This window comes from Culex pipiens, chromosome 2, assembly GCF_016801865.2.
Source record: "Culex pipiens pallens isolate TS chromosome 2, TS_CPP_V2, whole genome shotgun sequence".
NCBI classification, from domain to species: Eukaryota; Metazoa; Arthropoda; class Insecta; order Diptera; family Culicidae; genus Culex; species Culex pipiens.
Genome location: NC_068938.1, coordinates 173,391,968 through 173,414,479, shown reverse-complemented (window position 1 = coordinate 173,414,479; position 22,512 = coordinate 173,391,968). Strand labels below are relative to the sequence as shown.

The window sequence follows — 22,512 nt, the reverse complement described above, 5'->3', positions numbered from 1 at the left end:
CGGCCAACCGGGGGGTGACAACGGAACGGAACCATAAATTACCCGCTTACATGACGGTTCGTACCGAAAATGACACCTCAAGTTATGGCAGGCTAAAACGGCGTGACATGACACGGACACGGGTTGACAATTTTTCAATTTCGCTCTGAAAGAGGTGTGTTCTTGGCAGGCTCGCCGGGGTTCTAGAAATAGGTCACAACACGCCACGGCTGCTGGGGCTGAGATCATATGTTGCGGGATTTTCTTGTGTGGGCCATAAATTATGCATTAAAGGGTCTTGTACGAGCGACCTACGACGAACTTTCAACTGGGTGCAATGAATGTGCTATTTTTCTTATGATTTTTTTTAGGAAGGCTAAAAACATAATTTGTAGATTCAAAATAAAAAAATGTAAAATTAAAAAAATATACAATCATGCCACAGTTCATGAGCAGTTCTCAACGACCGTGTATCACGAAATCGATCAAAAAATTCCTTCAAAAAATAAAGATTTTTGAATTTTCATAAATCATTTTTATGGACAGCTGCCAAATTTGTATGGAAAATTATATGGACAAACTAATGATGCAAAATGGCTTCTTTGGGCATACCGAAAGCACCAAAAAAGTTTCAACCGGATTAAAAAATACAAAAAAATGAATGACCGAAATCTCAGAGAATTGCTCAAATGTATTTTTCATTTAGGGGAAATATATCTATTTTAAGCCTAATAAGCGGTCGTGTTTGAATGATGCTGGATAATCTGAAGTGTTCCTTGAAATTTACTAAAACCAAGTACACCAACGAGTAGAGCAACTTTTTGTGAACATTTCTGTATATTTTCACTTTTATTAAAAGTTATGCTTTTCCTTTTACAAGCATTTAAAAAAAATATTTCCCAAATGCATTCTAATCAGTCGAGTGCATTGGGCCACGCCCATTATACTATTTTCAGCTTAGTTCTTTTTTCTTCCAGCGCTCTTTTGGGTCTGCTTAGTGCTGCAAAAATTAATGAAATTTTAAGCGAACACTCACGAAAAGTAGCATTTATAGAGAAAGTTTGCTAGCATCACTGGCTCACTCCAACAGGCGCTGCATTAGCATGTTGGTGGCCACCCTTTGTTCTTTATTTGCCATCGCTTCTCGCTCGGTTTTCTTCAGCCTTCGATTGGAATCGGTCGTCAAAATTAAAACGTCAAAAGACTTTACGAGTTTGTTTTTTTTTATGGCGCTTGCTAATTATTTACATGTTTCGGGATTATTTTCCAAGTGAGTGACTAAAGAATGTGCAAAAAAACATGTTGCCGGTAGTTGGAAGCAATTTTATATCTTAAGCGCTTTGAAATCGTTAGCGCAAGTGAAAGGATATTGATGGCGACTTTCGTTAAGCAGTTAACCTCTCATCTTGCGTGTGGATGTGTGTGCCACCAAAATGATGAGAAATGGTCTCGCAAAATAGAAATTATGATCAAAAGTGCATTAAATTTGATCTTTTTGGCCAGTAAATGGCATAAATTTGCGTGCTTACTTGAGGCGGTGCTGTTGCTGGTAAGTTTATACCCTAAATAGTAATTTTGGAGCTTTAATCGAGCATCAAACTCTTCATATAACGAAGATAGGTGTTTGATTAGAAAGGGTATATTTCCCCTATAGTAACTTTTTTTCATTTCTGGCAGCTTTAACCTGTGCGGTTATTCCCTGATCGAAATTTTTTTTCAAAAAAAAAAAATGGTGACTCTCTTAAAATATTTTTTCTTTCAAATAGCTACAGTGTTATTTGATCATACCTTAGAGCAATAAACTTTAAATATATTTAAAATAATTAATCATTGCAGCCACTTCCAATTTTAAAATATCAATGAATCTTGAATAAAATGCTAAATTAAGCGTTATTAAATAAAATTATTGTGAAAATTTTTACAACAACAGTTTTTTTTACCTATCATTTTTTTGGGTAAATCTTGAAGGGAGTGGGCACAAATACATGAACCTTCAAAATGTCTCCATAAAATGAGGAAGCAAAAAAAAATGATGAATGATAAAATAATCAGAAAACTTTTTTAATGTAACTCGTATTTATGCTTTTTTAATCAAAAAACATTTTTTTTAGTTTTTTTCGAATTTTGAGAACGCTATCAATTAGGCATCCAATTTTACATAAAAGTCCCATTGACACTGAATTTCCAACTTATTACCCTTTTAGACTGCAAATTATTGAAAAACATGTATTTTTTCGCATGTTCAAAAATTGAAGAGGTCGTACCGCCCCTCCGTCACAAGATATCAAAAAACGGATTCGTGATCAGGGCAAATCGAAGAGGGGGCAACTTTTTCCGATATCGTCCCTGTCGTGCTAACATGTCGTACGTTAATTTTGGGCCAAATTGAGTTAAGAATGCCATTTTGTGCAGCTCACAATGCCTCACCTTTTGACCTTCACAGATCCCAAAAGATCGATTTCAATCCTGAGATATTGTATCGAAACCGAAAAAACTCCGTACATTGTTGTCGCTTTTCATATGAAAGAAGTTTCAATCTTGTCGTGCTATCTTGACACAGCCTTACAATTGATGTAAGTGCGACAACTGACCAAAGGGATTTCAGGTCAGAGCGCGTTTGACATAGGAACGAGCTCGACTACCGTAAACAATCGAAATTATAACTCGGGACTTCGGCAACAAAATTCAACCAAACTTTGGGACAATGCACGGAACGGTCAACCAAACAAATCATGTATGTTATTGTCTACATTGAGTGCTCTTGTTTTGGTTTATCCAAGGTCAAACATTACAACACGTTTTTCCCGAAACGACAAAAAGCGACAAACGACAAGATAGCACAACAGCGTTCAATTTTGTAGTTATATTTCTCCAACTTATTAAAACGCTTTTCTTTCAAATAAATATTACCATGATTTTTTTTTTTACTTGTAGGTTTGAATTTTAGTGTATTTTTAATGTGAAAAAAAAAATCCTTGGTTTGAGCGTATCAAAACCTAACGCCACCAACTACTGGAGGCTTATCAAAAAGAATCTTTAGCGCATTTTGGGCACTGCTTCCTGGTTTTGACCCTCCTACCAACCCTCCCAAAGGTCCCCCTAGCCCGCCAAAGTTTTGCATCACTGCCCCCTTCACGTTGACGCACTCCTTCGCGATCCAGTACGCCCGGGAGCACGCGTCCAGCGGTTCGTACCGCAGCCGCTCCACACACTTGAGCGCCTTCCGCCGGAACTCGTCCGGGCGTACGTACCCACCACACTGTACGTACATCCGGTCCAGGTTGGGACCGTCCGCGTCCGAGTACAGTCCCTGCCGGATCATGAAGCAACGCAGCAGACAGCGCGCGTCCGGATCTCCGAGGTCCCGGATGGAGTGCGGGTCGATTTGAAGAATGGCCGCGCAATCGTGGTAGATCTGCTCGTACTGAAGCTTCGTGGTCGGGATGTAGCTGGGGCTTTCCGCGTCCAGCTGGCCGTACTGATCGGTGTAGCACTTGACGGTGCAGGTCGCCCGCAGACAGTCGTCGTTGCGGCGCACGTGGTCCGTCACTTCACCGAGGCACTGCTCGGTTCGGTTGAGGTAATTGTGGTCGTCGCAGTCCGGCTGGTAGAACCGACCGAGGGTTACCGCAGGCACTACGTCCGAATCGTCCCAGAAGCGGCCCAGAATGCCCTGGCATCGGGTTTGACACTGGCCGTAGCTGTCACTGGTTGAGTACTGGTTGCACTCGCGATCCACCGCGAGCAGACTCTTGAGCTTTGCGTTGTGACGACGGCCGGTGGCACAGGTCAGCGCGGCGCTGACCACGAGCAAGGTTCGCCAGAAGGGTTTCATGGCCATGTGCGTAGAGGGGACTGATTTCTGGCTGGGTTAGGGGGTTCCGATTTATACCTAAGTTTGGGGAGTCCCTGCGGCACGTTCAGCGTTGATAGCTTCGGTGTTTTCATTTTCGACTATCGCCCATGAACCTTCGAATCCTTCGCCGAACCTAGGCCAAACACGTATTAATCAAGCAAGCAAAACGATGACCTGTGAGTCAACTACCTCAATCTTCGTTTCGTTTCCATCTCTGGTTAGATAACAATCCCAACTTTAGCCACGCAGAACCGCAACGATTCCGTCATTCTCAAGCAGGGAAACCCCTCAAAAGCAAAACACAGAGAGAAAACAACAAACCAGCTGCGGCCTGGCAACAATCAAACAAAAATAAATAAGACATTTGTTAGCCGGTGGGGACCACGCTTGAGTGGTTTTCGCAAAACGCGTGTGTTGAATCACGTGGCGGAGAAAGGGTCGCGCGAGACCTTGGCTTTCTTCCCACCCACGGGATTCAGTAAGAGAGCTGCCGAATAACAGTTATATCTTGGTTGATGTTTTGGTCGAGAGAGAGTCCCCCGGGTCGGACTAGTAGAAACTCAGGTGATTTCTGAGGGAACACTGCTATATCCACTTTCAACGACCTGCGAGTAGCTGTTCGGCACGTGTGCTACATAGGCAGTGCACCGCGAGGCTCTCCGCGATCGTTTGATTCCCAAAACCCTCAACCCCGTTGATGATCAGACGTGATCCGCGCTATGGTTCGTGTTGTTTACCAACGGGGAGGAACCCCCGTGGCTGCGGCGCGTGGTTTGAATCAAAGCCGTAGATTTGAGATTTGGAATCGTTGATTGAGGTTGATTAAGGCTAACGACTTCATGAACTGGTGAGCAGCTGCCGCAGTTGACCTCGTTTTTGCGATTATCCTGGATTGCGTTGTATAACAGGTTGGTATAAAATGACCAGGTCAGTAATTCACCTGGTATTGGCTTCAATCCTGTGATAGTCCAAGTACATATCATGAAATCTTGAACAATAAGTTATATCGACAGGTCAATAAATGTTTCAAGATCTAGCAAGGTAACGTGGTTCAAAATTCTGTGAAGGTCGACTCTCTGGATGCCGTTCTTCTCGATCTCAATTTTGCCCCATCTACCGATGATTTCTTCAGTCTCTGCATACTTCTATTCTCTTCCTTCCTCGATATTTGTCAATATGGGTAAAGGTTGTTTTGACTTTTGATTGTATTTATTTTATTTATTTTTTTTTTTGGTGTGCGGAATAAATATTTCCAATCGAGTCTTCTTATTGCATCGTTCAGCAATCTTAAGCTTCTCTTCCTCGATGGATATTACCGACCAGAGAGTCGACTGTGTTAGACTTTCAAGAATGTTTGACTACCGTAACAGTATAATAAGACCTTGAATTTGAACAACACTCTATTAAGAAGCTTGATCAAGGTCATCTAACGACTGCCTTCAGTTTATACCCTCATATCTACACCTAATTAGTGATCTTATTATACTTTAGGTCATCTCCGCAAAGCTATGAACTAAAGCATAATAAAAAGTTGCGTCAACTGCCCATCAACGCATAACATCACGATCGTTGGTGATCATTACGGCTGTCTCCCACATCATTGCGTGATCATGAGCCAGAACTGCACAAAAAAGTTCAGATTCATGCGAAAGACGTGTCGACTGTCGACTCACCCAAACCAATTCGAAACTACTTAAGCTGATACCAGTGCATCAGTCACTTCAGTACCACCCGCACAAAGGTCTTCACAATGCAACCCCTCCTAACGATCCTAATCGGAAGCTACCTCACCTTTAGCGTTGAAGCTCACAACGCAATCTTCAAAAGTGTCCACTCGACGGACCGCGAATGCGTTCTCTACCTCCGGGACGGAACGTGCGGCAAGGGAGACTGCACCTTGCGGTGTCGCGGCTTGCTATCTCGCTTCTGGAACGACACGGTCGGCCGTCCAGCCGCAACGATCAACCGGTACTACCGACCGGACCCGGAAGATTGTGGGTATTACGAGCGAACGGTGCAATGTCTGGGGGAGATTTCCGCCGTGATTCCGGCGGAGGACGCTTGTCGGAGGGCAAACTGCAGCGTCAGCTGTTACGAGGATCAGTACGGGAGGGTGGACCGGTATGGGGTGCGGTTCGTCCCGTTTACGGAGCTTCAGCACAAACGGGTGGTTCGGGAATGCGAGGCGATTCTTGGGTTGACGACGTCGGTTGGGATCGAGCACTGCCGGGAGTTCAAGTGTTTGTTCCGGTGCTTTTTGATACGGGAAGATCTCTACTCGGATGTTGGCGGACCGGATATAGAGCGAATGTCCGTGCAGTGCGGCGGTCGGTACGGTGATGAGGCGTTCCGGAGGCGGGCAATGGAGTGTGTTTGGAATCTACAGGCGCAGCAGCTTGATCGGTGCGAGTTGGCCTACCGAGTGGCGAACGATTGTGTCAACGGAGAGGTGGCGCTGTTGCCGATATTTTTGAACGTTACGGGTAACTTACAGTTCAATTCTGCTTTCCGAGGGTTTACACGGGGACCACCACTGCTGCAGAGGTTGTCACTGCTTCAAAGACTGCCGCTGTTCCAGAATCTACCTTTGTGGCAAACAACACCAGCTGCTTGAAGCCGTTTGGTTATACTGAAATAAATTGTTTCTAAATATTGAGCGGTTTTGTTTGTCTGGTACCTCCAAAAATCCTGGAATCTTCAATTTGAGACAGTCAACAAAAGCCACGTGAACTGCACAGCTGCATAGAATGCAACCAGGACGTGCTTTTTTGCTGCAAACTTCTTGGCTTTCGATTTTTTGCTCACTATAAAAGAAGAAGTCCACCCTACCGAACTTCAGTTAATCGTTAAAATGAAATTATTACTAGCAGTTTTTGCCTTCACCGCATTCTGGAGCTGCACCAGCGCCGACTGTCGCCACCACAACGCCATCTTCAAGAGTGTCCTTGCAACGGATCACGAGTGCAGCATCTACTTACGGGATCAAACCACTTGCGACGGTGAAGACTGCAGGCTCCGATGTCGTGGTCTGCTGACCCGCTACTGGAACGACTCCGTAGGAGTCCCTTCCGCGACCATCAACCGGTTCTACCGGCCAAGTGTCCTAGATCTTGGGTATTCCGAGCGAACCGGGTGCTGTTTGAGGGAGGTCACCGCGCAGATACCGCAGAGGGCTGTTTGCCGCCGAGCGGACGCCGCGATCGGTTGCTTCAACCAGCATTACGGACACTTCAAGGTGAAATCTCCCAAGTTTGTACCGTTCACCGACCTGCAGCATCAGCAGATCTTGCGGGAGTGCATCGACGTTCTTCGGATTCCCCAAACCATCATTGCTGGCTATCTGAAGCATGGAATCGAGCACTACCCGGAGGCACAGTGTCTGCTGCGGTGCTTCCTGATCCGCGAGGGACTCTACACGGACGCAGGTGGACCGGATTTACACCGGATGTCCGTGCAGTGCGGGGCAAACTACTCCGACGAGCAGTTCCGCAAGAAGGCGAGCAAATGCGTGGGGATGCTACAGCAGCAATGCTTGGACAAATGTGAGCTGGCTTTTCGTATTTGTGACGAGTGTGTCACAGGGGAAGTCCAGTTGTTGTCGGTGTTTGTTGGAGCGTCAAAATCAACTTCCAATAGTATTACTGTGAGCCCGTCGCGGACGGTTATCCTGCCTCCAACGGTTAATGTGGAGGCAGGTTCTGTTTTTGCGCCTCGTCCTGCTGTAGGGTAGTTCGTCAAACACTGCTTGTTCTGAACGTTTTGGGACGTCAGTGGTTATCATTTTTGGACAAGTTTAAAAATAAATAAACAACCGTAAATTAAATGCATTCAGAACGTGCTTTTTTGCTCCGAAATCTTCATTTTGCCTTTTTGTGTTCCTTATATAACATGTCATGAACGTAGCAGCGCTAGTTCTGCAAAAAAAAGTAGTGATGAAGTTACTGCTTACGTACTTGGTAGCGCTGTCTGCAGTCTTTGGAGACTGTAGTCATCACAACGCCGTATTCAAGAGTATACATGGGGCGGATCATGAGTGCAGCCTCTATCTACGAGGGGGAACCTGCCATAGCGCGGACTGTAGTTTGCGATGTCGAGGTCTGCTAACTCGCTACTGGAACGATACGGTTGGGGTTCCGTCGGCGACCATCAGCCGGTTCTACCGCCCAGATGTTCACGATTACGAGTACTACGAGCGGACGGAGTGCTGCTTGGGTGGAGTCAAAGAAAAGGTCCCCCTGGAAGACGTCTGCCGCCGAGCGGAAGCTTCAACCGATTGTTACCATAGGAATTATGGTCAATTACAGGCTGACACCCCAAAATTCGTTCCATTTACCGAACTGCAACATCAGCAGATCCTGCAGGATTGCATTGACATACATCAGGTTCCTGAGAGCGTTCTTGTTGGCTATGTGAATCACGGCATAACGTTCTACCCGCAAGCAAAGTGTCTGCTTCGGTGCTTCCTGATCCGGGAAGGACACTACACCGATGCTGGCGGACCGGACCTGCACCGGATGTCCGTACAGTGCGAGGGTAACTACTCGGACGAGGAGTTCCGCAAAAAGGCCTCCAAATGCATTAGGAATCTTCAAGAGCAGTGCATCGACAAGTGCGAGCTTGCGTTCCGCATCTCTGACGAGTGCGTCAACGGTGAAATCGCCCTGCTGTCAGTCTTCCTTGGAGCATCCAATACAACCTCCAACAGTCTCACCTTAAGCCCGTCGAACACACTGGTTCTACCCCCAAAGGTGACTGTGAGTGGTCCTTCTGTTTTTCCACCACGCCCTGCTCTGGGATAAAGCGTTATCGTTCAAGTTTGAAAATAAAGTGCATTATGGTAAAAAATAAACGATTGAGACGTGACTATTGAGTAAAAACAAAGCTTTTTTGTACCTTTATTAAAGAAGACATCAATTGTAGGTGCAGTCACTTCCAAAATGAAGCTCTTGATACTAGTGTTTACGTATTACACTTTTTTCGAACTCGATGTAGCTCGCGGTGATTGTCGACATCACAATGCTATCTTCAAGAGTGTTCACAAGACGGATCACGAGTGCACGGTCTATCAGCAGCATGGAGTCTGTACCACAGGGGAGTGCAGCTTACGCTGCCGAGGTCTTCTCGCACGATACTGGAACGATACCGTCGGATCACCGGCGGTGACCATCAACAGATTTTACCAGCCAAGTGTTCACGATCACGAGTATTACCAGCGAACGCAGTGTTGCTTGACTGATATCAAAGTGCCTATGAGTGATGTCTGCCAGCGTGCTAACGCCTCAATCTCGTGCTACAATCAGCACTACGGACATCTGCAAGCGAAAGCTCGAGAATTTGTACCCTTCACCGAACTTCAGCACGAGCAGATTCTTCAGGAGTGCATCGATATCCTCAGAATTCCCGCGAGCACCCTTGCAGGCTATGTGAAGCACGGGATCGCCAACTACCCGGAGGCACAGTGTCTGCTGCGGTGTTTCATGCTACGGGAAGGACTCTACTCGGACGCTGGTGGACCGGATCTGCACCGGATGTCCGTGCAGTGTGAGGGGAACTATTCCGAGGGGCAGATCCGAGAGAAGGCGAGTCGGTGCATCGGAGATCTACGAGGGCAGTGTCTGGACAAGTGTGAGCTGGCGTACCGGATAGCTGAGGAGTGCGTCAACGGGGATATCGCTGTGATAGTGGTTTTTGCTGGGATATCTACGAAACTGACAACGAAATTGAACGTCAGCCCTTCTTTGAACGTTAACGTCAACGGGCCATCCTTTGGATAGATTGATTGTTGATTAGAATAGTTTATTTGTTGAGTTTGTGGATTGTTTTAAACATAGTCAGACTTTCAAATGACATGCACCTTATGAACTGCATTGTGCTATACGTACTTCATACTCAATAAAAACAATGTCAGAACGTGCTTTTTGGTTTGCAAAATCGGTTTGTTAAGTTTTTGTTCTAAATATAAAAAGAGTCGCAATAGTTAGTTCCAAAAGCATTAGTTATGAAGCTTCTACTAGCAGTGTGTACGTTCTTCGCAGTGGTTGTCCGCGATGTAGTGCACGGCGACTGTCACCATCACAACGCCGTGTTCAAGAGTGTCCTCGCAACGGATCACGAGTGTGGGATCTATCTGGGAGACAGAACATGTGACGGAGGAGACTGCCGTAAACGGTGCCGAGGTCTGCTCACTCGCTACTGGAACGATTCGCTAGGAGTTCCGTCGGCGACCATCAACCGGTTCTACCGGCCAAGCGTTCACGATCTTGAGTATCACGAACGAACGGAGTGTTGTTTGAGTGATGTCCGCAAGAAGGTTCCTCTGATGGAAGTTTGCCGACGAGCGGACGCATCAATCTCGTGCTACAATCAGCATTACGGCAATTTGGAGGCAGAGATCCCAGCGTTTGTACCCTTTACCGATCTTCAGCATCAGCAAATCCTCCAAGAATGCCTCGATATCCTCAGAATTCCCGATAGCATTCTTGTTGGCTATGTAAAGCACGGTATTGGGCAATACTCGGAGGCCAAGTGCGCGCTGCGATGCTTCCTGCTGCGCGAGGGTCTCTACACGGACGCTGCCGGACCGGATCTACACCGGATGTCCGCACAGTGCGAGGGAAACTACGCCGGCGAGGAGTTCCGCCAGCAGGCATCGCGATGTATTCGAAAGCTGCAAGGGCAGTGTATCAACAAGTGCGAGCTTGCCTACCGGATAGCTGACGAGTGCGTCAACGGTGACGTTGAGCTGCTTCAGATCTTCGCCGGGGTGTCCACTTCTCTTTCAACCAATTTGACGTCCAGCCCCACCACTACGGTTATCTTCCCTCCAAAGATCACGGTGGACATTCCATCTGTTTTCCCACGGCCTTTCATAGGGTAGACGGAGTGCAACAAAAATCCATGCAATTATTTGTTATTTTTTCACTCAGATATCCGAAAGCTCAGAAAAAGTGCGTAGAATCACCAGGACGTGCTCCTTCGCTCAAGAAAGGTGCGTTCTGATCATTCCGACGAAATGTATAAAACAACGAACTAACAAGCGCATAGTTTAGTTCAAATCCTTCAACCAATGAAACTACTTCCGGCAGCAGTGATCTTGACCTTCACCATCGGTGTAGCCGTCGGCGTCGGACACCACGAAGCCGTCTTCAAAAGTGTCCGCCAAGCTAGACGCGAGTGTAGTGTGCACCTTCGAGATGGGACCGCTGGTCGAGGTGAGTGCTCGACCCGTTGTCGCGGGTTGGTCACGCGCTACTGGAACGACTCGGTGGGCTTTCCAGCCGAGACCATCGATAGATTTTACCAGCCGGCAGCGGACGATGGCGAGTACTACGACCTGACGGAGCAATGTTTGGGCGAGGTGACGGCGACGATTTCGGTTGAGGATAGCTGTCGTCGAGCGGATTGCACCGTCCAGTGTTACGGCGACCAGTACGGTCAGCTGGACGGGGAAACTGCCAAGTTTGTTCCGTTTACTGACCTGCAGCATCGTCGGATTTTGAAGGAGTGCGTTGCAATGCTTGGGGTTCCCGTTGAAAGATTGGCTCTGTTTGTGAAGCATGGAATTGAGTACTATCATGATGCGAAGTGTTTGCTGAGGTGTTTCATGCTTCGCGAAGGACACTATACGGATGATGAAGGACCGGATATGGAGCGGATGTCACTGCAGTGCGAAGGCAACTACAACGATGAAGAATTTCGCATCAAAGCTCGAAGTTGTGTTAGGAGCCTGAAGGAACAATATCTCGACCATTGCAGCTTGGCATACCGAATAGCTGATGAATGCGTCAACGGGGAGATTGCTGTGAAGAATATCTTTCTTGGGACGATAATTGTAGTGGTGCCATCAGACGCACTTGATTTGCTACCATCTATTCCACTGCCTACAATTCCAGGAATCTCGCTACCAACGCTGATTCCCAATCTATCGCTACCAACGCTTCCTACACTTTTTCCTAATCTTACGTTACCAACGCTTCCGACATTAATTCCAGCCTTACCAACGATAACCCCTCCGTCAGTGACAATACCGACCCTCCCTACACTTCTTCCTACAATTCTTTCTACACTTCTACCATCAATTCCTACAGCACTTCCAACGGCTCTACCTACACTTCTTCCCACAGCACTTCCAACAGCACTTCCAACAGCACTTCCAACAGCACTTCCAACAGTCCTTCCAACAGCTCTCCCTACAGCTCTTCCAACAGCTCTTCCAACTGCTCTCCCCACAACAGTTGCGACTATTCCAACAGCGCTGCCAACGCTGTTACCTGCAACAACTCCTGCGCCGACTTCTTTTACATTGTTGCCAACCTTGTTCCCACCGATCGGGAAGTAGTTTGCTGAAAAAAGTTACACTACACTACACTATAACAGAATAAACACTATGAAGCAAATCTTAACCAGCTTTTTTTTCTTATTTCAAACAAACAAAATATCTCTGAACCTCAAATTCTTCAAACTCTAAGTGTCCACATCGTTGAGTTTGTTCGTCCGGCTGGGAATCAACCAAGACGTGACTCTCAGCTGGAAAAGTGCGTGCGTTTTTTTAGGACAGCGTAGCGCCTCTAGTATGACTGGCTTGGGTGACTTTGATAGGATTTCAATTTAGTTTAGGAACATTTCCAACTGTTGATGTTTGGCTTATTATTTTTTAAGGCAGGTATACATGGCCACGGTGTTTTTAACAAAAGTTGCATTGAAAATTCTTTTTAAAATTAGAATAAAGTATACACATTAAATTTTTCGTCAAATGCACCTTTACTAAGGTTGACGGAAATAGTTTTTAAGAAAAAAAAAATAATGATTTTATTTTGTTAACTAAATTTATATGCTTAGTATGAATTCTGTAAACTTTGTTTGGTGTTTTGAAAATATTGATTACATTGCATTTTAAACTTAATTCAAAGCACGTATCCAAATTGTTCACAATTTATATGAATTTTCTGGCAAATCATACTGGCATGGTAGAGAAGTGCTCAAAGTACTACAAGAAGTAGTTTTCATAAAAGTTTGAAAAGTTTCAAAAGTTAGCTAACTATAATTAAGAAAAAGTTTATGAAAAGCCTTATTTTAATATTCTAACTGTCATGTTTTTTTTTTTTTCAAGTCGGGAAACGGAATGCATTTTCGGATTTTTTTGGACAATTTCTCACTGATGAAGGTAAAATAAGTTTGTAAATAATAAATATTAATAATAAATGTTTTTGAAATTTATAGACGTTTTCAGTAGAACAAAATTTCATTTAAAATGAATTTATAATTTTTTAAACAAAACTTGTTTTAGCAAATTTCAGGCAGATTTGTGGCTTTTAACAATAATACCTAAAATTTATAAGTTTTTTGTCAAAAAGCTTATAAAATTACGAAACTTAACATAAACATTGATTTTTTTCTCAAAAACCATATTACCAATCTTTGCGATGGTAAATTCGACGTAGACATAAAATTTGAACACTTTAAAACTAATTTTAACAATAAAAGCTATGACTATCAAAGCTACCGTAAACACATGGGGTGAATTGGGACAGCAGTTTTTACCATGTTGGAGCACAATATTTTGATTTTTCTGGTTGGTTTCGGTTAGAACAGACTCAGGCCTACAAAATGTGTACATCCGTTTCTAAATTTAAAAGCTTTAAGTGCTCTAAAAACTGTTGTCCCTATTCAGACTGTAGTCCCGATTCACCCCAGATTACGGTACCTCGGAATTCAAAATAAGAATTTCCAACGCAATTATTTTGAAGAACTATTGAAACACTTTTTCAAAATCGTGCATGGAACCTTCTTTCGGATGAGGAAATAAAACGGTATTCTGCTATAACACTATAAAACAAAAAACAAAAAGAAAACATGGAAAATGCTCCCCTTTCTTAAATGAAATAGAAACGAGAAATGTTTTCACGAATTTCAATCATTTTGCGATTTTTTAGTATCCGGATGGACACCATTCTTCAAATTCAACGTGTTTCAATCTTCAATCCTGCTCCACGTAAGTGTACGCACGCAAAATCAACCAAGACGTGCTCTCAGCTGCGCAAATTGCGTGCGTTTGGACCTTCCTAACAGTTATATAAGTCAACGTAGGATGTCGCCTGCCGCAGTCCCAATATGAAGCGTCTTCTAGCAGTTCTCGCCGCGATCCTGACCTTGCACAGCGACGTAGCCTCGAGTGAATCCGGATATCACGAGGCCGTGTTCAAGAGTGTCCGTCGAGCGGATCGCGAGTGCAGTATATTCCTGAGGGATGGGACATGTGGCAAAGATGATTGTTCTGTGCGGTGTCGTGGACTGGTTACGAGATTTTGGAATGACTCTGTAGGAGTTCCAGCGGTTACCATCGATCGGTTCTACAAGCCTGCGCATGACGATTATGAGTATTATGATTTGACGGAGCAGTGCGTGGGCGAGGTAGTTGCAGCAGTTCCGTGTACGGATGTATGCGGCCGAGCTGAATCCACTGTCCAATGCTACAACGATCAGTATGGAAAGCTGGACAAGAAGAAGCCCAAGTTTGTTCCGTTTACTAAACTTCAGCACCGTCGGATACTTCGTGAATGCGCAGCGATGCTGGGGATCTCCCGGGAGAGATTGTACTTGTTCCGGAAGAATGGCGTCGAGTACTATCAGGACGCAAAGTGTCTGCTGAGGTGTTTCATGCTTCGTGAAGGATTGTACACCGATGAGGATGGTCCACACTTCAAGCGGATGTCGCTGCAGTGTGAGGGCAACTACAACGATGGAGCGTACCGCAGCAAGGCCAAGAGCTGCATCTCAAATCTGCAGAATCAATATCTGGACCGCTGCAGTCTGGCGTACCGGATAGCTGACGAGTGCGTCAATGGGGAGGTTGCCGTGAAGAACATCTTTGTCGGAGCAGTGGTTCAGCTGTCGCCGCCCGACTTGACTGACTTGCTGCCTGGACTGCCAACTTTACCGCCGATTAAGCTTCCAACACTACCTACCTTTACACTGTTCCCCGCGCAACCCACGACAGCTCGTCCAGCGATAACGCTGTTCCCGCCATTATTTCCTACAACCACCGCTGCGCCTCAAACACCCACGACGTCCCGTCCAGCGATAACGCTGTTCCCGCCACTGTTTCCAACTCAACCCACAACCACCACTACGCCACAATCACTGATCCCACAACAGTCAACACTGTTTCCGCCGCTGCCAACGCTGTTTCCTCCGACTTCGGTGCCGCCCACAGGCTCTTTTACCCTGTTGCCACCCCTTCCCACGTTGTTCCCACCAGTTGGAAGATAGCTTTAGGTCATAGCTTGTAAACAAACTTTTAGGTGACGGCAAATAAACAAACAGCAAGATTGACTCATGCACGTGCCTTGCCGGCAAAATAACCCGATGACACGTTGTCCAAAAAACTAACCGCGATCTACCCCCTTGCCGCAGTAGTTCTCAGAACCTTTGCACCATGCTATCAACCGTTCTACTAGGGCTCTTAACCGTGACCCAAGCCTACAACCACCTCGCATCGTTCAAAAGTTTCGACTCCGCCGATCGCGAGTGCAGTCGCTATCTTGGCCATCAGCACCGGTGTGCCGTCCGGTGTCGCGGACTGCTGACCAGGTTCCTGAATCGGACTTCGGAGTTCCCAACCGCGGTCATCGAGCGCTTCTACGAACCGGGCGAGGATGACTACCTGTACCGGTCGCGGACCGTCCAGTGCTTGCGGGATGTTCGAGCGTTGAATAGCTGCGAGCAGGCTCGAAGAAGTGTTCAGTGCTACGACGGGGAGTTTGGAACGGTTGATCGGGACGCGTTGCGGTTCGTTCCGTTTACGGACGTTCAGCACTTGCGAGTGCTGCGGGAGTGCGAAGCGATTCTTCGGGAGAGATTGACGGAGGGTTGCTTGCTGAGGTGTGTGTTGATACGAGAAGGACTGTACAGTGATCGGGATGGGCCACGGGTGGAACGAATCGCTGTCATGGGTGTAGGGATTATGGGTTGCAGGATTGAATATGTAATAAATTATTAAATGAGTATTTATTATAAGATTGATATAATTCATAAATAAGAGTTAAGAGCGCAACAAAAAGTGCGCACCTTCATGAATATTGCCTTGTTAGCTAATTGTGGATTGAGTGCGAGAGCGCGCTAGCGAGCTGCGAGAGAGAACAACGAGCGTGGAAACAACGAGATGCGCGCGGCCGGCGAAAGAGAGAATGAAGATTGTCAAATCAGTTTTGTGGTTAATTTCTGTGGAATAAGACGTGTTGTTTGTTAATTGCAAAATATCTGTGTTTTTATTATAAAAGAAAGTCCCCGATCACGACAATGGCACAGTCCGGTAAGTCGAACCTTTTTGATTCATGAAAGATCATTTGTTTTGCTTGAATTGTTGTGTTGTGAAATCCAACAGTTTTGTTTACCTGCCAAGATGCAGGTCCAAAGTTTCGCTTTGTTGTTTTGCCTGTGTTTTGAAACAGGTAGATTTTTGTTTGAACTTGTTATTTGAAATTGATAAAAGGCATAAAACTATCTGCGATAATTGACGGTCTTGAATTTAATGAATGATTTGCTTGTTGTTGTGATATTGGGAACGAATGTTTTGTTTTGAAGTAGTAAGTTTGGCTTTTCGTTGTGATAACTGAAAACCATGTTTTATTCTAAGTTTATGGTGGAATTTGAAGGCAAATAATTTGCTCAAAATTTGATTGTTTTTGTACAATCACATTTTTGCTTTAGATTTGATTGTTGTTGTTTGGATTGACGACCAATGTTTTGTTTTTAATTTGATGCAATGTTTAATCGTTGTTGTGGAAATTAAACTCCAATGTTTTGTTACGAATTAGACTTAATTTTTTTTCTTATTTTTGTGATTGATGAAAATCAATATTTTGTTTATAATTTGACAAAAGATTTGACAAGATTGTGGAAATTGAAAATCAATATTTCGTTTTGAATGTCCGCCCGTGTGGATCAATCGGACCGCGCACTGGACTCACAATCCAGAGGTCGCCGGTTCGAATCCCGCGGCGGGCGCTCTAAAATTCTTTGTGTAAATATGGGTATTCGGCGCCGTCGCTCCGGGCCATACTTTCATACACTTAGGAGCCCAGGGCGGCGAAGTCCTTGTAGATAAAAAGGAAGACACTAGTGGTTGGTACTAGCAATGGTGGCCGACAGCTATAAAGTCAACTTCGTTTGTTTTATATTTCGTTTTGATTTTGATGGAGGATTAGTTTGCGATTGAAGGTAGATAATTTGTTTTTAATTTAGTTATTGTTTTGGTAATTGAAATCAAATTTGTTGTTTGAATTTTATTGTTGTTATTATAATTGACGACCAATGTTTTGTTTTGAATTTGATGCAAAATTTGATTGTTATGGATTGTTGTTATTATTGATGATCATGATCATTATTTTAATTTTTTATTTTGGATTGGATTCTGGTTACTTTGGTAATTGAAGACCAATGTTTATTTTTGAATAAGATAAATATTTGCTTCTTGTTAGTTTTGTTTTAAATTTAATGAAAGATATGCTTGTTGTGGCAATGACTTGATGCAAAGTCCAATAAAATCACAAATTACAAAATTTACAGGGTTATTTTTGATTGAAAGATTTGATTGTTGATGAGGGAATTATAAACCAATGTTTTGTTATGATAAGATGACAAATTTGCTTATTTTTGCGATAAATGAAAACCAATATTTTGTTTCGAGTAAGATACGAGGTTTGATTGATATTGTGGTAATCGAAAACCAGTTATTATTTTGAATATGATGAAAGATTTGCTTTTTGTTGTGGCAATCGAAGGCCAAGATTTGTTTTCTGAATTTGAGTATTGTTATTATAGAACGGTATTTTTATTCGGTTTAAAATTTCATGCAATATTTGATTGTTGTTTTATGATGGGCAATTTTGAGTTTTAAATTTGACGCAATATTTGATTGTTTATATGGTAATTGATGACCAATGTTTTGTTTTGAAGTTGATGCAAAATTTGATTATTAATTTTATGGTTAATGAAAAATGTTTAGTTCTCATTTGAATGAAGATTTGATTGTTGTTATTATTGACGAGAAGTTTTTACTGTGAATTTGATGCAATGTTAGATTGTTGCTTGATGCTGTGGAAATTGAAAACTATCGTTTTAGAATTCTAATGAAATTTTTAGAAATTGACAAACAATGTTTTGCTTTGAAATTTGATTTGAGCAACGTTTTTTTGCCGTTATAATTGATTAGTCATAGTTAATTTTGAAGTCTCTTCTGTGTTGGAGACTGACAAACCTCTGTGATGGTAGTCAGAAAAAAGTCTCCTCTGTGTTGGAGCCTGACAGACCTCTGCGATGGTAGTCAGAAAAAAGTCTCCTCTGTGTTGGAGCCTGACAGACCTCTGTGATGGTAGTCAGAAAAAAAGTCTCCTCTGTGTTGGAGCCTGACAGACCTCTGCGATGGTAGTCAGAAAAAAGTCTCCTCTGTGTTGGAGCCTGACAGTCCTCTGCGATGGTAGTCAGAAAAAAAAGTCTCCTCTGTGTTGGAGCCTGACAGACCTCTGCGATGGTAGTCAGAAAAAAAGTATCCTCTGTGTTGGAGCCTGACAGACCTCTGCGATGGTAGTCAGAAAAAAAGTCTCCTCTGTGTTGGAGCCTGACAGACCTCTGCGATGGTAGTCAGAAAAAAAAAGTCTCCTCTGTGTTGGAGCCTGACAGACCTCTGCGATGGTAGTCAGAAAAAAGTCTCCTCTGTGTTGGAGCCTGACAGACCTCTGCGATGGTAGTCAGAAAAAAAAGTCTCCTCTGTGTTGGAGCCTGACAGACCTCTGCGATGGTAGTCAAAAAAAAGTCTCCTCTGTGTTGGAGCCTGACAGACCTCTGCGATGGTAGTCAGAAAAAAGTCTCCTCTGTGTTGGAGCCTGACAGACCTCTGTAATGGTAGTCAGATAAAAAAAAAAAAAAAAATGATGAATAATCTGTGCTGGAGTTCTTTGCGAAAGCAGTCAGATAACAATCTCCTCGATAAAGGAACCCGACAGACTTTTGTGATGATTTTTTTTTTAATAACTTCGCAGAAGGAGCCTTATGGATTTTAAAAATATATTGTTCAGCAAATCTTTTCATTCAATTAAGGACCGTCTTTAACATCACAAAAGAAATTAACCGAAGAAAATGAATAAATAAATTTAAATGTGAAAGTGAGCACTTTTTGGTATCCACAGATAAAGCAATATGTATTTTTCCGTTATGTCTGTGAACTACATAAAAAATGATTTTAAATTCATCGAATAGGACTAAAACGGTTGTCACTATTACTAAAACTGGAGTTGTCCTCTCTTGAAAGATAAACCTCTAAATTGAAAGACGTTAATGATTAAGTATTCCATATTGATAGTTGTTATGGTTAATTGTTACTTTAATCGATTTACTCAGCTGTGATACGAAAGTTGCTTGAAACCCAACATTATATCACAGGGAAGTAAAAAATTTAAGTAATCGTTAACATGAACAATACATTATTAGTTAAAAAAGGTTAAATAATTCACTTAATAATTAATTTGATGCATTTTTAAATAATAAATAAAGGAATGATTAATCAACAGAAATGCTTAAAATATAATTTAAAGTGTGAGAGCGTTGCGTCACAAGAGAAAATAATACAAATATTTAAATATTAATTTTGAATTGAGAAGTATGAGTGACAATTTGAGCAACGAAAAAAAAAACATTATTTTAAAAAAACTAGGAAATATTTATATTTATTTTTATTTTTCAATGCAATAATTTTGTATCAAAATAGTTCAAAATCATTCATTAATTTCGATAGAAATTATATTTATATAAAAATTATATTTATAGAAATTATATTATATAACACTGTATCATTTAATTGAGTTAAAAAAAACAAAACTTTCAGAATTTTAGTAAAGTAAATATATCAAAATTCAATTTTTTTTTTAATGAATTAAAGAAACTTTGGGGTTCTTTAATCGATTGTACTTAATTATGAAACCAAACTTTTTTCAAATTACATAACAGGAGTTTATCAGCAAAGAAAAAGTTAAAATTTTAAATAAGAAAGGAAATTATTGACAGGGATCGTAAAGATCGTGATTTAAAAAAAAAAGTTTCTGTGAACAATCTAGTCAAGTAATATATCAAAGTTGCTTGGAACCCATTTTACATTACACAGTAATGCATTCTGCTAAAACGCTCAACCAAACCACGAGAAAAATAAAACAAAATATTTAAAAATAAAACATTAAAAAAATCTTTCAGCTGTTTTTAAATAAGCAAGATACGTTTTGAAGGAATTTATGGTTAGGGTATTGTATCCTCCGTGTTGAAGCCAGACAGACCTCTGCGGTGGTAGTTTGAAAAATGTTTCGCCTGAGCTGGAACCCTTTGAGAAAGTAGTCAGATTGCAATCTATACATCTATGCATTACAAGAATAATTGAATAAAATATGTTTTTTGTTGTTATCTGATAAGCACAGTACATTTTGAAGGTATTTATAAATAAAATGACCTTAAACATTGTTTTGATCATGATTAAATGTAACATTGAATAATCTAATCTACGGTAATATCAAAAGTGCTTGAATCCATACCTTTAGCTACAATAAATACAATTTGAAGAGAAAATTAATTTGACATATAATAGAAATCGAATATAGCGGAACGGCATTTATTTCAGTTTATATATTTTATTTTTATTGCAACAATTTACCACATGATTTTGTTTTATTCATTAGAATAATATTTTCTGAACTATGTTTTGTTTCAAGATAAACAAAAATATTATTAAGTAGACACAACAGAGAAAAAAAAACTCTTCGGTAAAAACTATCGTTTGTCTGGTTTAAAGATCACGTAAGTGAATATTAATAGAAAGTTCAAAATTTTTAATATAAAAGTTGAAAAATTTTGATACTACCATGCATTTACAGAACAAAATCGTTAAATCGGTAATTTTTTTTAAGAAAGCTTTTGTGGCATGAATAAACAACATTTGATTTTATTTTTTTATAAAAAAATGTATTTTGTGCAGCAAAGCACATTTTGAGCATTAATTGAATTATATTATTTTTGCAATTTGCTTCAGTTATTGAGATTGCTTTTCAAGAAATCATCTTAAACTGAAATATGGACTATTTTTTATTTTATAAAAGTGTACCGGTACTGATGAAAACAAATTCTTCGAAAATATTACTGATTTTGCATTTTAGTAATTTTTGCCATGATTTACTAACAGTTTCAAAATTAGTTAAAATGCGGTAATTTTTGATACAATGTTGAGCGGTGTACGCACATCGGAAGGAACCGGTCAAGAAAAAATTCAAATGGGCAGCAGTAGAAGCGAAAGCGAGCCAGATAGGGTGAAGAAAAGCCCTAAGAAAACGCTCCCTCTCCTTTGTTCTGCTGTTCGTGAAGCTGTTTCTTGACCCCTTTCCTTCCGATCTCCATACTAGCCTTTATTTTAAAAAAAAGTTGTTTGTTTTAGCTGTACAGCTTGGTTGGGAATAAATTACAGAAAAGTACAGATAAAAATATTGAAAATGAGGAAGGAATAAGCTTGCTTGTAGATCCATTTTGGGTGTTTTTGGGTATTAATTACAAACATATACTTTTCGTCACGTCTGCTTTTAATATTAAAATCAGTTAATGTTTACCTTCAAGTCCCGTCTGGTGGATCAATCGGACGTGGCACTGGGCTTGGGCTCATAATTCATAGATCGGTTTGAACTCCGTGGCAGGCGCACATAAATTCAAAGTGTAAATTTGAGTAAAAACAATATCTGCGCCTGTCATAATATTTGTTTCAGATTTTTTTAAATAAGTTAAATAAATTACCACATTGTATATATTTTTAGAAATGTTTATTCTTTTGTTTTTTTTATGGTACACATAAATTTAAAACTTTAAAACGCCGGGATTATGCTTCATTTGTTATTTAAGTCAGCAAAATGTTAGATTTTTGAATTTAGAACACATTGTTTTATATTTCATATTCACAAAATGATAATAAATAAAAATAATGTGATTCCATTTAATTCGAAATGTTAAAAAAAAATAAAAATTGATTTTGAATTTGAATTTTTATTTTTTTCTAAATCGTGTTGTGTTGTTTCAGCAATGTTTGTAAAATTTGCTTTTTAATTTTAAATTACATAAAATTTAAAGAAAATCAGGTAAAAAATCACTAATCTCGTATTGCATAAAAATTGATAAACCTGCGTTTATTTGAGAAATATTTGTGGTTTTTGTTTTTCTCCTCGTTTTTTTTTTCTTTTTCTTATATTTTCAGGTGTTATAAATTTTCAACCTCATCAGCGCATTCCATTTGCTACAACTCCTGCGATCGGATGTCAGTCTCTTGGACAACATAGATGAAACATTTCGAAGACTGCGCTTTCGTATTTAGATCAGCATGAAAACAAAGTCGAGGAACCCGACGAAAATCTTTTAGGAAATTAAAAAAAAAACATTGATTGATTTAGCATTCATGCAATTTTTCTGTTAGGAATTATGATTGATATTCGTCATCTAGAGAGTAGAAAAGAGGGAGAATGTAGGGATTATGGGTTGCAGGATTGAATATGTAATAAATTATTAAATGAGTATTTATTATAAGATTGATATAATTCATAAATAAGAGTTAAGAGCGCAACAAAAAGTGCGCACCTTCATGAATATTGCCTTGTTAGCTAATT

The 22,512-nt window shown here is 41.5% G+C and overlaps 3 protein-coding genes across 4 annotated transcripts in view; 1 reads left to right on the top strand and 2 right to left on the bottom strand.

Moving 5' to 3' along the window:
• Nucleotides 1–22,512, bottom strand: part of LOC120421847 (uncharacterized) — a 172,277-nt gene that overhangs the window by 85,796 nt on the left and 63,969 nt on the right. The window lies entirely within an intron of this gene.
• Nucleotides 2,969–3,927, bottom strand: LOC120421854 (general odorant-binding protein 45-like). Its single transcript, XM_039585143.2, is given in 2 exon segments — nt 2,969–3,871; nt 3,874–3,927. Coding segments are annotated over 2 exon segments (957 nt in total).
• LOC120421846 (general odorant-binding protein 45-like) lies at nt 13,680–15,149 on the top strand. Its single transcript, XM_039585135.2, has one exon. The coding sequence runs from the start codon at nt 13,946–13,948 to the stop codon at nt 15,101–15,103; it is 1,158 nt and encodes a 385-aa protein (XP_039441069.1). The 5' UTR covers nt 13,680–13,945; the 3' UTR covers nt 15,104–15,149.